Source organism: Aspergillus clavatus, genomic scaffold (genome assembly GCF_000002715.2).
Source record: "Aspergillus clavatus NRRL 1 1099423829804 genomic scaffold, whole genome shotgun sequence".
NCBI classification, from domain to species: Eukaryota; Fungi; Ascomycota; class Eurotiomycetes; order Eurotiales; family Aspergillaceae; genus Aspergillus; species Aspergillus clavatus.
The window spans coordinates 601,969-618,243 of record NW_001517095.1 but is presented as its reverse complement, the minus strand read 5'-3'; the positions used below and the strand labels follow the sequence as shown (position 1 = coordinate 618,243).

General features: G+C 40.9%; 4 protein-coding genes across 4 annotated transcripts, besides 14 other annotated features; 1 reads left to right on the top strand and 3 right to left on the bottom strand.

The window, feature by feature from the left end:
* Positions 1–861: 861 nt before the first annotated feature.
* Positions 862–913: a microsatellite.
* Positions 914–1,575: 662 nt separating this feature from the next.
* On the bottom strand, positions 1,576–2,060 carry ACLA_097350 (CVNH domain-containing protein; the record flags this gene model as incomplete). The annotated part of the gene is made up of 3 exons (XM_001270222.1): positions 1,576–1,584; positions 1,655–1,836; positions 1,919–2,060. 3 exons carry the CDS (start codon positions 2,058–2,060, stop codon positions 1,576–1,578), a joined length of 333 nt encoding a protein of 110 aa, XP_001270223.1.
* Positions 2,061–2,062: 2 nt separating this feature from the next.
* Positions 2,063–2,085: a microsatellite.
* Positions 2,086–2,169: 84 nt separating this feature from the next.
* Positions 2,170–2,205: a microsatellite.
* Positions 2,171–2,205: a microsatellite.
* A 459-nt stretch (positions 2,206–2,664) lies between these two features.
* Positions 2,665–2,696: a microsatellite.
* Positions 2,697–2,714: 18 nt separating this feature from the next.
* Positions 2,715–2,742: a microsatellite.
* A 602-nt stretch (positions 2,743–3,344) lies between these two features.
* Positions 3,345–3,371: a microsatellite.
* A 53-nt stretch (positions 3,372–3,424) lies between these two features.
* ACLA_097340 (oleate delta-12 desaturase) lies at positions 3,425–4,770 on the bottom strand (the record flags this gene model as incomplete). The annotated part of the gene is made up of 3 exons (XM_001270221.1): positions 3,425–3,774; positions 3,841–4,624; positions 4,729–4,770. The coding sequence occupies 3 exons, from the start codon at positions 4,768–4,770 to the stop codon at positions 3,425–3,427; spliced, it is 1,176 nt and encodes a 391-aa protein (XP_001270222.1).
* Positions 4,771–5,060: 290 nt separating this feature from the next.
* Positions 5,061–5,089: a microsatellite.
* Positions 5,090–6,170: 1,081 nt separating this feature from the next.
* Positions 6,171–6,875, top strand: ACLA_097330 (uncharacterized protein; the record flags this gene model as incomplete). The annotated part of the gene is made up of 1 exon (XM_001270220.1): positions 6,171–6,875. One exon carries the CDS (start codon positions 6,171–6,173, stop codon positions 6,873–6,875), a length of 705 nt encoding a protein of 234 aa, XP_001270221.1.
* An 80-nt stretch (positions 6,876–6,955) lies between these two features.
* ACLA_097320 (putative MFS transporter) lies at positions 6,956–8,653 on the bottom strand (the record flags this gene model as incomplete). Its single annotated transcript, XM_001270219.1, has 2 exons — positions 6,956–8,222; positions 8,331–8,653. 2 exons carry the CDS (start codon positions 8,651–8,653, stop codon positions 6,956–6,958), a joined length of 1,590 nt encoding a protein of 529 aa, XP_001270220.1.
* Positions 6,998–7,034: a microsatellite.
* Positions 8,510–8,532: a microsatellite.
* A 1,416-nt stretch (positions 8,654–10,069) lies between the features above and the next one.
* Positions 10,070–10,195: a microsatellite.
* Positions 10,125–10,190: a microsatellite.
* Positions 10,196–13,369: 3,174 nt separating the features above from the next.
* Positions 13,370–14,674: a mobile genetic element.
* Positions 14,499–14,541: a microsatellite.
* Positions 14,675–16,275: the final 1,601 nt, after the last annotated feature.

Here is a 16,275-nt window from a genome sequence, read left to right as displayed (position 1 = left end):
GGTGGAAGGATGATCAGTCGTCGAAGACTGACGCTTGAATCCTTCCACTCTATACTAACTTTGTATTTGTCCGAAGCTTATCGAGATCATTACCTTGTGAAGTGGACAACCAGTACTCTGTACGGCGAGTAAATCATCCCAATGAAGCTGAAGCATCAGTCGTCCTCAATCCATAAGCAACACGCATCTGCAGGGAAACGAGCTCTGGCCTCTGGGACTACCAATCATATTCATACCACTATATGATCATCTTGGCAAGCCCATGAACCATTCTCTGCGCCCTCTCAGTGTCCACTTTCCACTTTCTCCTTCCCAATTGCCACTTGCCAGGTCTCCCCAGTTCTCCCCCTCCCCCAAACCACCCAACGTCTCGGGTCGGGCAACTTCGAGACTCTCTCCCAATTTCCCTCAACCGATGCCCACTTGCCCACTGCCCCCAGTCTTGTCCGAGTCCGTCCTACAGTCAAAACTCCCCGTTAAATCACCGTTAGCCTACCGACTTCCGGCCCAGGCACCAATCGCCGTGCCCTCACACGGCTTGGACCGCCTGGTGGCTCCGAGCCCGGCGACTTTTTGATTCCAATCTCAGATCAAGATCGAGGAGAACCCTACCAATTCTCCCTCCTTTCCAACCAAAAAAAAAAACTCTAGTCGTAGTTCATATAGACTTATCTTCCCCTCCCCCGCCCCATGTTCTCGATCGTTGGGTAATTAAATTATCCCCGTCAAACTCTGACTCCCATCTCGTACACAGTAGTAGTCGAGACTCGAAAATTGAGGGCCGCGGCGGCGCAGGGAAATCCCGCAACTCGGCTTTGTCTAGGGTGACCAGGGGACAGCCACTGCCACGGCCCATTGCTACTGGTCTCGTCTCATCCTGTCTTGTCTGGTCAGGTCAGGTCAGGTCTGGTTTTTTCGTCTCAGTCGCAGGACGGACTGGGTTTCCATAACGGTCCCACTCCGGCCGAAACCAAGAGGCTAGACTTAGAGAGTGCTGGGTGGATGTGTGGTACTGGTGATGCTGGAGACACGGGCGATTGGTTCAGCTGGTCGTGTATTGACTTTTTTTTTTTTCTTTCTCCATATGCATATGCATTCGTCTTCCTTGCGTGTGTCATGACTCGTGAGACTGGTGACTCTTGACTCGAGGATTTTCCCCGTTGTCTGTGGACACGTGACTATGGCATGGTCCATGTTGTCGGTGATGGGCACTGGATCTGAAGTCATGAACGGAATCGTCTGGAAAGACAAGCTGGATTCGATGGTCGGGATGATCATAAGATGACATCTATTCAAGCTATGAGTCTCGATCTAGACTTCGCTCGGTTGTCTTCTGCTTCTGCCTACTACTACTTACTGACGCGACAGACAACCCGCCACTGTTCCCTGAGCATGCTGAGCATCCTGAACATCCCACTACGGTTCTATCTTTACCCGGCTGGACATCTCAGAGTACTGCTTGAGAAACATGAGACCGAGAACTGACTACAGAGTCGACTGTGGATTTGCTCCTTCATGAAATAGTGTTGCCTCGCAATCCGATCTTACATCACGATCATGTCCCATCACTCAACCTCAAGGACCCTATCCCGTGTCAGCCGACCTGCAATGCCAAAGGGGGAACTCGGAGCGAGATCTCAATAATCAAACCTACCAAGAACCTCAAATGTCCATCCTCGTTCCCGATCTTGTCGGACAACATGACTCCCTGCCGGCCCCGCGATCCCCCATCCCGCATCTCCAGATCAGCACACAGCTTGGGTCCGTACTGGGTGTGCTCCAGCGCGATGTTTCTGGCCGTGCGCGTGAAGTTGTTGCCGCCCCAGATGAACCATCCTGAGCCCCCATCAGCCTTTTTTTATCCTTCATTTTCATTTGACAAGTTTCCTGCCTGTGGATAGTGGACAGGGAAACATACCATCGGTATTGCCGATATGATCGTCCAGTCTGATCTTGCGCTGGATCAGCTGGCCGGCGTTGTTGCGCACCCGCGCCAGGAGCATGGTAGACCCATCTTCCTGGCGGATGTGGATGTCCTCGCTGGATTGGTGGAATGACATGGTTTTTTTTTTTTTTTTTTTTTTTGCTCTTGGGGTTCAGATCCGATTCCCGTATTTCTGTTTCAACAAACTCGATAATGAATGCTGCTAGTTCACGAAACGTGGAAGAATATATATATATATATATTATATATATATATATATAAGAAAGATTTCGGGTTGCCCCCTTATCTCTTATATATCTTCATATTTATCCCACCATCATCACCCCCTCCCCTCCCCTCCCCACCTCATCCGCCGCCACGCGCATTGCTGCCCTACAGGGTCCAACGCCAACGCCAACACGACAGATTCTGTTGAATTCACCACGCAGAGCTAGCATGCAGCTATGACATCGCCGAGTGGACCACGGCGAGAGCCATTGGTGATGATTGGGGACGGCGCAGAGGGTGTTGGTGGGGCTTCAGCTCTAGCGGGGGTGGTTTTATTTATGTAGCAGGCAGGCAGCCGTGTGTGTGTGGTGCGTGCATGCTCAGGTGATCTCGTATATGCATTTCCATTGAGTAGGGCTGTAGGAGAGTCAGGAGTCAGATCTGAGATGTAGAATTCGGGATAGAATGAGAGGTAGTATGATATCACGGCGCATTTGGGTTGGAAAGCATATTCTGCGTTCTGCGTTCTGCGTTTTGCGTTCTGACTCTGTCGAGACTCGAGAATCAATCAAATCAATCAACCAATCAATGTGGCGGTGCACGTTGTCTTTTTGTCTTCACGATCGCCATTTCAACAACGACGGAATTGGTCTTTGACCCACTAGGCGGAATCCATTTCTGGAATCTATGTTTCTTGCAGCTACAGCTGCAAGTTGCCAGTTGCCAGTTGCCACTGCGCAGTACACCTGAGTTGTAGTCTTGTAGATAGTCGGAGTGTGGAGTTGAGGGTTGGACGCGACCAGAGTAGGGGTTTGGGTTGATGTCTGGTCATGCTGCAGGACAGAGAGAGCATCAGTCTACTCCGTAGATGTTGTTCGCTCGGGGGTAGAATATACTCCAGGTGATCTATTCCTGTGTTAGGTTGTAGATGTAGTATATGTTGAAGGATCAGAAGTGAGTGGGAAGTGGAGGGGTAGTACTCCATAAATATATATATATATATACGGTCTGTATATATTCGTAACACTTGCTGAATTCAACATTCTCTTAGTAAATCACTTGTTCCAAATAATTGAATACACTCTAGAACAGTCTAACAATTATACAAAAAATCGATCTCTAATCTATTCCCCCCCATCCCTATATCGAATCCCACCACCTCTTGAAACCACTCAAAATGACACTATACAACTTTTGTTTTTTTCTTTTTTTTTTTTTTACATCCCCCCCGGTTCCGTCCTCCCTACTTCCTCACAAAATATGATATGATATCTACTCCCTCCGCGTCACAAAATGCAACACGCCCGGCTCACTCGGCGCTACATACACACAGCTCCGGAACGTACTCACCAACGAGCCCAGGAAACTCTCCTGCTTGTCCTCGTTGTACTGCGCGCCCAGCAACGGCTGGATGGCGCGCGTCGCACGCTCGGCCTCGTAGAACGGGATCCGGCTGAACAGGTGGTGCACGACGTGGTAGTCGATGATCTCGTGGAAGAAGTGGCGCCCGATGAAGCCCATGGTGCGGTCGACGGTGGCCAGCGCGCCTTTGGTGTAGGTCCAGGTTTCGGCCGTGTAGTGCGGCAGGGCCGGGTGGGTGTGTTGGAGGTAGGTGATGGCGACTATTCATGTATGAGAAAGGGATGAGGTGTGAGAGAAGGGGAGGGGGGGGGGGGGGAAGGACGTACTCAGCCAGTGGTGAACCCACAGATACGGGATAAAGTACAGCAGGATGACATTGGCGACGCCGATGCGGGTGCTGGCAAACCACAGCACAGCGCCCATGATCAGCAGGCCCAGATCGGAGAGGGCGATGGAGAGGCGCTGGGCGGGGGTCCACAGGGCGCCGACGGGGTTGAAGTGGCTGGCGACGCCGGTCTTGGGGGTACCCTCGGGCCAGGACAGGGCGCCGGCGGTGGCGTTGGTGAGCAGGTAGAGCTGCCAGCCACCGAGCTGGTGGCCGAGCAGCTGCACGAAGGTGACGATGGGGGTCTCCTCGGCGAGGTGGCGCAGCTGGTCGAGGCGGACGTTCTTCTTCGCGGCGAGCTGATCGGCCGTCCAGGGCACGAAGACGGTGTCGCGGTCCATGTGGCCGGTGTAGCGATGGTGGCGGGCGTGGGTGATCTTCCACGAGAAGTAGGGCACGAGCAGGAAGGAGTGCGCCGCCCAGCCGATGAAGTCATTGATGCGCGGGTAGCGCGAGAAGGCGCCGTGGCCGCACTCGTGGGCCAGGATCCAGAGCCCCGTGCCGACACAGCCCTGGAAGAAGGTGTAGGCGGCCCAGGCGACGATGCGCAGCGGCAACGAGGGGAGGAGGTGGATGTGGAAGGCGCCATAGGCCAGCACGGCGCAGTAGAGGATGTCACGGGCGAGGTAGAGCAGCGAGGTGACTAGCGAGGACTCGAAGCACTCCTGGGGAATGGCATCCTTGAGGGATTTGAGGCTGGGGGTGTTGTCCTGGGGGACGACGGCCTGGAAACAGTCGACATATTAGCATCGGGCACTGTCAAAGGAACTTTTTTTTTCTTTTTTTTCCCTTTTCTCTAAGGGGACTGGGGCATTGAATAGATACACACCTCGGCCTCGGGGGTTCTCTTGCGGACTTCAGCTTCAGCCATGATGTCGACGGGGGGTGTTCAATGGCAATTGCACTGGACACACAACAGAACAATTGGAAAATACAAACAGAGCAGCCGGAGAAAGGAAGAGGAAAAGAAAAAAGAAACCCCCATCCCTATCATATGATAGTCCCAAAGGACACTCCTCCGTACTAGCCACGAATCCCCCCCAGAGGCGGAAAGAAGGAAAAAAAAAAAAACGGGTGCAATTTCATCTGCTACACCCGAAATCACAGACATTGCGCGCATGGCTATTGGCGCGTCTCTCCTATTCGAAGGAATGGTTCCAGAAAAACAGAAAAAAAAAAAAAAAAAAAAAGAGGGTGTCCCTGGATTCTGGAATCTGTCAAGAAAAGCTCAAGTGGACCGATTGATACAGCACAGCCAGTCATATCCATGCGCAACCGTTGAGGGCTCAACGCTACTCACTAGATCAGAGATCGAGGAAAGGGGTTGTTGAAGGAGGATGGGCGATGTGATGGGTCATTGTGATCGGAGGCAGGGAGTTCCTCGGTGGGATTCAATTGATTGCCCTGGAAACTCCCGTCTATTAGATGTACCTACTATCTACTTGGAATTGAGCACCTTCCAAGGATCGTTTCTTCCTGCACTCCTGCACTCGGCAGCAGATCCAGAGAGCGTTTTGAAGATTTTCACATGGAAGTTTGGGAGTTTGGGATTAACCGGATCCAGTCTAGCGTCTCGTTTACGGCGGCACTAGTGTTAGTCCGGAACTCTATTTGGTTTCTTGGCACCGGAGAAAAACGATATTCCGGCTAGCATGTGACATTTGTTTCCCTTTTGAGACTGACCAATCAGACTGCTTAAAACTATCGCACAGCCACTGCTGAGTCAGCATGCCCTAATGCCTGAGGCAAATAGCGGTCTTTCATTTATCCGTCAGGGCTTCTCTCTAGGGCTCTAGGGCTTTAGGCTTTAGGGCTTCTCCCCGGTCGATGCATAGTCAGTACTACGTATGCGTATGTCTGGATGCTTTTGTTTCGATGACTGCAGGATCCCGTTTGGTTCCCCAATATCGACAGGAGCAGTCTCAGTGCCTGGTAGATGACTATCGCCTCTCTCTCCGCCTGTTTCAGAGGATCGATTCCCCACCATCACAGACTTGCCGGACTTGCCGTCTACTACGTAGTATCTATCTACGGAGGCCGATAGGGCTGAGATAAAACACCTATAATAGCTGTCCAATGCGGGAGTTGACCACACTCCATTCTCTCTCAAGTAGAAAAGGACAGATATATCCCGATGGCAGTCGAATATGATCGCATACTGACAGGCACATCCCATCTGACTCATCGCCAGGCAGCAACCCTAAGCTCGATCTATATCAACCTCTCCTCTCACTCTCTCCCGCACCTCAGTATCCCAATTCCACCCACAAAATGACATCCAACATCCCCCATATCCACCTCCTCTGCATGGAAGACCGCTTCATTTCCGCCTTCCACCGCGCCCGGGCCCAATACTGGCCCCGCAGCCACCACCCCAACCTCACCATCCACAACACCTCCCTCGCCCAGCTCCCCGCCGCCACCAAATTCAACCTCATCGTCTCCCCCGCCAACTCCTACGGCCGCCTCGACGGCGCCTTCGACGACGCCATCTCGCGCGCCTTCGCCCCCAAAGCCGACTACCACGCGCTCACCCGCGCCGCCCAGCGCGTCCTCTACGAGAAATGGCGCGGCTTTGCGCCCCCCGGCACCTGCTCCCTGGTCCCCTTCCCGCCCGAACTCCAGGACAATGCCTGGGGCTGTCGCTGGGTGGCCATCTGTCCGACGATGCGCGTGCCCGAGCGCGTGGTCTGGGACCGCGAGGTCGTGTACGAGTGTGTGTGGAGTCTGCTGTGCGAGGTGGAGGGGTGGAATCGGCGGCGGCAGGACCGGGCGAAGGAGAGGATTGAGGCGGTGCTGGTGACGCCGTTGGCGACCGGGGTGGGTGCCGTGAGTCCCGAGAAGTGGGCGGCGCAGTTTGTGTTGGCGATGAAGCATTTTGTGGATGCGGTGGAGCGGCCTGAGCGATGGGGGGCGTTGGGATGGGAGGAGATTCATGTGGAGACGCAGGAGGTGCGGAAGACGTGGGAAATATAGTGATTTGCGAGAAGTTATAGTAGTAGTCATGATTGAATGGCTAGGACACTAGGGGACGAAACTAAGGAAAAAAAGATGGGCTAGGTGCTACGGTTCTCCGTCTTGTTGGCCTCCCCGTTGGCCTCCCCTTCCCTCCCTTCCCTCCCCTCCCTCCCCTCCTGCAACCCAAACTCCGTCTCCAGCTCCTCGCTGAGCTCCAGCTGTTTGATCGGAAAACACAGCAGCAGGCCCACGCCGCCAAACGGAATCGCAATCCACCACACCCACCGCAGACTCTCACGGTACACGGCCAGCACCTCCGCCATGAGCCGCGGCGCGTCGCCCAGCTGGCCCACGAGATCCTCGCTGGCCAGCGCATACGCGCCGCCGTCCGCCAGCCGTGCCCGCAGCGCCGCATCGCTCACGCCGCCCAGCAGCGCCTGCACGCGCGCGTTGAAGATCGTCGTCGGGATGGCGATGCCCCAGATGCAGCCGAAGCTGCGCATGAACGCCCAGGTGGCGGTGGCGGTGGCGACGTCGGACTCCGGCAACGTGGCCTGGATGGGTGGCAGCGTGCTGGAGAAGATCATGCCCGAGCCGGCGCCGAAGAGGACCTGGAAGCCGGCCCAGTCGCGGGCGGGCGAGTGCTCGTCGAGCAGCGAGAAGAGGCCCGTGGCCGCCGTGAGGCACGCGAAGCCCAGGAAGTGGAACGCACGGTACTTGCCCGTGATGGCGATGAGGATGCCCGTGACGATGCCGAGGGGCGCGATCGCCGCCGTGATCGGGAGCACGTACAGGCCGGACTTGGTGGCGGACGCGCGGCGCAGGGCCTGGAAGTACACGGGCAGGAAGTAGCCGACCCAGTACAGGAGCACGGACTGCAGGAACGCGATCCACAGCGCGCACGTGGCCGTGGCGCTGCGGAAGAGCCGCCGCGGGATCGACGGTTCGCGGCAGAAGCGCGACGTCTGGTGCAGGTAGAAGAGGCCGAGCCCCACGAGGCCCAGGAGGAGAGGGACGAGGGCTTGCCACGACGACCACGCGTAGGCGGTGTCGGGCGCGTGCGGGTGGCCGACGCGCAGGAACAGCATGAGCAGCACCAGCGACGCCGCGCACAGCGGCAGGTTGATGTAGAACACCCAGCGCCACGAGACGTATTGGGCGAAGGCGCCGCCCAGCACGGGGCCCACGACCGTGCCCACGGCCCAGACCGCCGCCATGAGCGCGACGTACTTGCCGCGCTGGCGCAGCGGCACCAGGTCGCAGATGACGATGTCCACAAGCGTGTTGATCCCACCGCCGCCGATGCCCTGGACGGTGCGGCCGGCGATGATGAGCCGCGCGTCGTTGGCGCCGCCGGCCATGCCGCTGCCTAGGGCGAAGATGACCACCGAGAGGATCATCAGCCAGCGCCGCCCGAAGATATTGGCCGTCTGTCCGAACAGCGGCAGCACGACGGTCGACGACAGAATTTACGAGTTGGTGATCCACATATACAGCTCGCCGATATGGAGATCGAGCGCGATGGTGGGCAGGGCCGTCGAGAGGATGGACGTGTCGAGGGCCGAGAGGAAGGTCGTCACGCACAAGGCCGGGAAGACGGCCCAAAAGCGCCAGGATTTCTTCTTGGGCGGGCCATTTTCTTCCTCGTCAGATTCTTCTTCTTCTTCTTCTTCTTGTTGTTGTTGTTGTTGTTGGTCTTGCTCTCGCGGCTGTTCCTCTGGTGTGTGAGTTTCCTGTCCTTCTGGATGATCTGCGATGTTCTTCTCCACCAACGCTGTAGTTGCTGCTCCCGTCATATCCTATCGGCTCCCATCGACTATGTCAACAGCAGACGTCTAGAGATCAAAGAAAAAGAAGGATAAAGGACTGTCAGGCGATGTCTGCGGCATCCCTTGCGGGATGGTGTACGGCTTACAGACAAACCAAGACAACTGCCAGCAGCCGTGGGGCAGCTTTAAGTACCGCATAACTAGCACCTGTAGCTGTGAGGACTGAGAGATTTCCAGCTTATGGCTTGCTGGCCGCTGTCAGCTAATCCTTGATTGCAGCCTGTTGCCAAGTTGTTGGTTGCAGTCTGCGTGTCCATTGGCTTGTCCGCAGGAATGAAGGATGGACAAAGTACAGCTGGCTCGGCAGCTAAAACTAGCCTCTCATCACTAGTTCACTACCTTAGTAGTCTAATGTACGGAGTATACAGTCAGCCCCTGCTGGTTAAGTAAAGATATCTTCCATAACCTCTAACCCCCCTGGTGCTACTCTAGCTAGTACCTTTTAGATATACTCTTAGTAAAGACTCTATAGGCTATTAATATCGATAAAGATATTACTACGATATATTAAGTAGAACCTATCTAAATACTCTTAAAATATCTAATTAATATACTTTTAGAATTCATTTAGAGTATTCATAACTCCAAAGAAAGTACTTGATTATTTATATGGGATCCCAACAGTAGTTCAAATCTAAATAACTACTAAACTAAGACTAAAAGATTCTTAAGGTAAGGGTGAATAGTATTTAACCTATCTAAATACTAGTTATATATCCCTACCTATATATAGAATACTTTATATCCTTAGATCTATATATTATATTCCCCCTTTCTATCCCTTAACTAGATAGATAGATAGTACTAAATATAATAAGTAGTAGTAAGGGACTGAAGGGGAAGAAAATTTTGATTCAGTGAGTCCCAGCACCTGAGGGCATGTTTTGATGCTTCACCCACTTTTTTTCACCTTGATACACATACACACTATCAATGCTTTGTTCAGATCTATATGTTGATAGTATTTTATGCTAACAAGTTGTCCATAAGGTCTGACATGCACAATACCACCACCAACAACGGAAGGCATGTTGTAGATCCTTTGGTATGACTATTGCTATATGGTATTACTGAGGGTAAGGTAGTATCACCAGGGGTGAAGAGAGATAGGCTAGGCTAATGCCTCTTCACTTACCTAGGGTAAGATCTTCTATTTATACCTAGCTACTGGCTTATCTATCTAAAAGATATATTATAGATATTACAGAGATTTCTTAGGTTAACCTTAATAACCTAAAGTTAACCTTAATAATTATTAATCTACTTATAATATTTATTTATTAATATCACATCCTCCCCTACTTAAGGTGAAGCCTATCCTTAGTAGGTTATCTAACTTCTTACTAAAAGATTCTTATAGTCTAAGGGAGTAATGTTATATATAGTAAATAGGATTAGATTTATTCTTAGTAAGTAATATTAGATTATATTTAGTAAGTAGTATTAGATTATACTTAGTAAGTAATATTAGATTACTTAGAGGGTAGTATTAGATTACTTAGTAAGTAGGGTTACTAGTATAATTATTATAGTAGAGGTAAGGTAAGGTTATATATTATTTATTTTAATTTTAAGTAACTCTACTTTACCTTACTTATTTTCTTTTTATCTCTTATATTTCTCTTTCTTTTTATTATATTAACTATTATCTCTCTTTTAGTAAGTCTCTTTCTTTATATACTAGTCTCCTATATTCTTCTTATACTTAGTAAATATAAATACTCTATAAAAGAAAGATAAAGGCTATTTTATCTATTAAAAGAATATAATTATTTTTAATAAGTTTAGTAAGTACCCTTCTTAGCTTTAGTAAATATCTCTTACTAATAGTAGAAGCTTATCTTAGTAGACCTAATAAAAGTATATTAAAGGTGATGAATATTATTTATCTAATTATCTAGAAGTTTAATAAGAAGAAGAAGCTAGATATAAAGGAATATACTTACTTAAGCTATATATTAGCTATTATTCTCTAGTAGTAAGGTATATCTTATAACTATATATTAGCTTATAGTAATTATTCTTTAGGTAAGGATCCCTTTAGGGGATGTATCTCTACTCTTAGTTATAATAGATTTATATTTTTTTAGGGGTCCTATACTAACTATACTTAGAGTAACTAAAGATTAGTATATTTATTCTATATATAAGGCTTTTATATATAAGATTCTAATACTCTTAATAAGTATATATTCTCCTTAGTAAATATTTCTTATTTATAGTTACTAATTTTTTTTACTCTTATAAACCTATTATTTAAGCTAGTAGTCTTAGTTTCCTTACTAGTTATAGTAATAAGTTATATAATTAGCCTACTAAGTTAGTAGTAATAACTAATAATTATAGTAAGGAGTTAGATAATAGCACTAGTGTGATATCAGTGAATGAATATCATGAGTAGATTAATAATTATTAAGGTTGACTCTGGGTTACTAAGGTTAACCTAAGAAATCTCTATAATATCTATAACTTATCTTTTAGATAGATAGCTAGTAGCTAGGTATAAATAGAAGATCTTACTCTAGGTAAGTAAAGAGGTATTAACCTAGTCTATTTCTCTTTACCCCTAGTAATACTATCTTATCCTTAGTAATTTTATTTAGTAGTATATCTAAAAGTTATAGATAGTAAGAAATTAAATACTCTTATTTTATTAAATTTATATTTATCTTAGTAAATACCTACTACTCTTCCCTATAAGTAACTACTAAATTTAAGCTAAAAGATAGTAAGATAGTTATACTTAGTAAAGAGTTTTTATTATAGAAGAACTCTCTACTAAGCCCTACTAAAAGAGATAGAAATAAAATAAGATATAATAACTCTAGGCTAGAGAAGTATTACTTAGTTACTAAAATAAGTCTTAATAGAAAATAATCCCTATAAGATAATATCCTTAAACCTCTCTACTAAAACTACTAATAATAACTAGCCACCTATAATAAATAATCCTACTAGGGATCTACTAGAGGATATAAAATAAGCCTTTACTAGATTATTTAAGATAATAGCCTAAGGAGCACTACTTATTAATATTAATATACTCTTCTAGAATATTTACTAAAAGTAATATAATAAATAAGTACTACCTCTAGAATTATAAGAGATAAATTATTATTATAAATTATTACCTATTTTTAAGGTCTTAAATCTTACTCCTATCTTAGAGTATAAAAATATATATATAAGAGATGCTACCTAAGAATAATAAAAAAGAGTTAAGAAATATTTTAGAGATATCTTACTAATAATAGAAAGAGTTCCCTCTAATCTAGAATATCTTATTATTATTAAGTAGAAACTTATAGGATATACTTATAAGAAATAAAAAATAGATAAAACTTAATTATAGATTAATCTTATATTTATAATTACTAATATAGAAATCTTTTATATATAGCTACTAAGGAACTTTAAGAAATATAATATAAATAATAAAAGATAAAAGAAATATAAAAGCCTTATCTAGGGTCTATAATCTATATAGTTATATATTACTACCTTAAATAAAGCTATAATATATATCTCTTCCCTAGTATATAAAGCTTCTCTTATTTAAAAATTTATTATTAGGAGTTAACTAGAGCTTAGGAAAAGATAGGTAGAGGACTAAATATAATTATAAATATATAATAAAATAGTTAAATATTTCTCTCTCTATAAGAATAACTTAGCTATTACTTAATAACTTAGAGGTAACCTATAGTTAAAACTATAATTTAATTAATATAATAAAGATCTAATAAATCTAAGTATAATTACTAGCTCTCCCTAACTAAGAAGAAACTTCCTATAACCTAATAAGAATTTATTAAAGTAGAAATTATAATATTATTAGAATAAAGTATATTTTATATATAGTAAAACTAGATATCTTTAATTATACTCTATAAAGATAATAAAAAATAAGAAAGATTAATAAATCTAAAGATACTTATTAATTAAATAAAGAAAGCCTCTTACTACTAAGATATATAGTATAATCTCTTTAAAGATAGGAAGAAAGAACTATCTAAAAGGAGGAATCTTTAACTACTATAAGAAATTATTAAAGTATATCTAAATATAATAGGTATTAACTCTATATATTATATAATAAAAGTATAAAGTAAGGAATATATAATTTAGATTAAGGCTCTTATTAATTATAGAGCTAGTTACTTATTTATATTATAAATAACTACTAGTTATCTTAGTATAATAAAGCCTTCTTATAATAAAAGAGAAATATCCTTAGTTATATAACTACTAAATAAAGCTATAATAAATACTTACTAATAAGTAAGAATACTAATATAAATTAAGTGATAAACTAATCTTATTAAGTTATAGATCCTAGATATTAATAAATATAAGGTGATTTTAGGTTATAACTAGCTAAAAGTTACTAACTTATAGATTAACTAATAATTAAGCTAGATAACTCTTTAAAATAAGAGAAGAATATACTTTATCTATCTTATTAACCCCTAATATAAGATTAAATATTATAAAGATAACTTAGTATAGTAGGTAATTATAAAATAACTAAAGTAGATCTTATAAAAAGAGAAGTTAATAATATAATTATATCTCTTCTAAATTAATAAAAAGAAATTAATAACTATAAATTATAATAAATAAATAAAAGACTTTAAGAATATATTCTAAGAAGAACTTAACCTAAGAATACTATCTATCTAAGAGATAGACTATACTATTAATATTAATAATACTAAACTAATTAATATAAATACTTATCCCTAATTACTAGAGAAGTTTAAGAAAACCTACTACTAAGTAGAAGAACTATTATAAAAGAGAGTAATCTAAGCCTTAATAAGTTAGTAAGATTTACTAATAGTATTAGTCCTAAAGCTAGAAGAAAAATAATAAATATATATAGATTATTAAGTACTTAATAAAGTCACTATTAAGAATATTTATCTATTTCTAAGAATTTAGAAGTTAATTAATTAAGTTAGTTAGATAAAGATCCTATTAAAAATTAATCTTCTCTTAGGGTACTAGTAATTATAGATAATAAATAATTTAATTATTAAGATAATATTTAATATCTTCTTTAGGAAATATAAGTTTCTTATAATATTATTTAGACTCTGTAATATACTTATAATATTCTAGATATATATAAATAATTAACTATAAGATCTCCTATATATAATAGTATATCTTAATAATATCTTAATATTCTTAGTAAGTAAAGAGAAATATAAATAATATATATATAAAGTTCTTATCTAATTATAGAGGAATTAGCTATTTATAAAAGCCTTAAAATATAAATTTAGTTAATAAGAAATTAAATTCTATAGGTATATTATTAGAGAAGGAATTATAAAGCTAATACTAGCTAAGATAGAAGCTATTATCTAATAACTAAAACTAAAAAATATCTATAAAGTATAATAATTCCTTAGACTTATAACCTATTATTACTAATTTATACTAGGATTTATATAGGTTATAGCTATCCTTTATAACCTATTAAAGAAGTTAGATAAAGATCTTTAAAAGAAGAAATTTTATTTAATTACCTAGATAGTAAGATACTAAAATATCTTTATTAACTTAAAGGAACTAATAATCACTATACTAATATTAATAATTATAGACCCTAATTAACTATATTAAATTAAGACTAATATCTTAGAATAGGTAGTAGGAATAGTTTTAATATAGAAAGATAAGAATTATAAACTTTACCTAATTATATTTAATAAAAGGAAGCTTAGTAGTATAAAAAGAAATTATCTAATATAAGAGAAGAAGCTACTTATAATAAAAGAAGCCCTTTAGAGATAGGATTACTATATTAATAATAAAAAAATAATAATAATAGTAACTAATTATAAGAGTCTTTAATATTTTATAAATATAACTAAGTATTTAAAGTAGCTTACCTAGTAGGTAAAAGAATTCTAAAGTTATAACTTAGAAATCTACTATTAAAAAGATAATAAAGTAATAATACTAGATATAATTAGTTAATATCCTAACTTTATAGAAGAAGAGCTAGGTAATATTACTAAAAGAACTTTATTTAATATACTAAAAGTATAGGAGGTAGTAGAGATAAGATATTTTAAAAGCCTAAATAATCTTATAGAGTATAAATAATATAATACTATAGTAGAATACCTAGAGCTATAGGTCTTACTATAGGATAAAAAGAAGCAGGAGCTTATACTAATAATAGCCCTATCTTTTAAACTAAAAAAAGAGGTACTATACCTCTTACTAAATTAAATTATAGGTAGATAATACCTAGAAGGATAATTTATATATTACTAGAAATTAATTTATATTATAGATATTAGAGATGGCCTATACCTAGAGATTCTATTCTAAAGGGACTTCCTATAAGGAATATATAGAGAATATAGCTATATAGGCTATCTAGTATTACTAAAAGCTATTAGAACTTAAGCTTAGTAGCCTTCTTTATAATATAATATCTAAGCTATAGTTAAGAAATACCTAAATTATTAAATATTATAAGGGTTAAAGAAACATCTTAAATAGGAATAGTAATATCATATAGTAAAGAAAGATATCTAATCTTTTAAATACTAGGGTGTTGACCTTATTAGATGCTTATTAGTAATATTAAATAGTAATAAATAGATTATTACTATTATTAACTATATAATAGGATAGGTTATTATGAAAGCTATTCTATATACTATAGATAAAATAATAGTAAAATTCCTATATAAAGAGATATTCACTTAGTATAGCACCTTTAATAAGATAGTATCTAATAATAGTATAAACCTTCTATCATATATAGTAGAGATCTTTATAAAAATCTTAAAAATAAAATACTATATAATAATACTAAACTATCCCTATATAAATAAAAAGAATAAAAATCTTAATAGACTCCTAGGATAAATACTTATAAAATATTTAATAAGGAAACTAATATAGCTATAGGATAAATATCTTTATTTAGTTATATTTATAATATAGATATATACCTATATAAATACTAGTAAAAGCCCCTTATACCTACTATATAAGATTAAACTAAGATTACTAGGAGATGTAAGAGAACCTATAAAGGAAAATAATTATAATAGGCTTATAAGAGTAATATATATATAAGTATTAGTAAATAAGAAGCTATTAGAATATATAATTAAGAGAGGGATAATCTAAGATTTATAAGTAAAAAAAAGTTATTTTAAGGAGGGCTAGTAGATTCTTATATAAAATAAGAGCCTATAGAAGTTTAAGAGTAAGTAATTTAAACTATATAAGATGATTAAGACCTACCCCCTTAGAATATATATATTATAGGAACTAGGTAGATATACCCTAAAGAATCTTATTAATAAGTAGAGACTAGTAGAAGTAGAGATAGAAGATAATCTATAATATCTATAGATATTAGTAAGTCTTAATACTAGGCTATAAAAAGTAGGTCTATTAATCTTTAATCTAATTAAAATATAAAAGATACTTAATAAGACTAACCCCCTAATACTATTATATAAAGAACTATTATAGTGTATGGCAGAAGGATATAATAAGTAAAAATATTTAGGAGAAAGTTTATAATAAGTAGGGGAGGGATTAGGGAT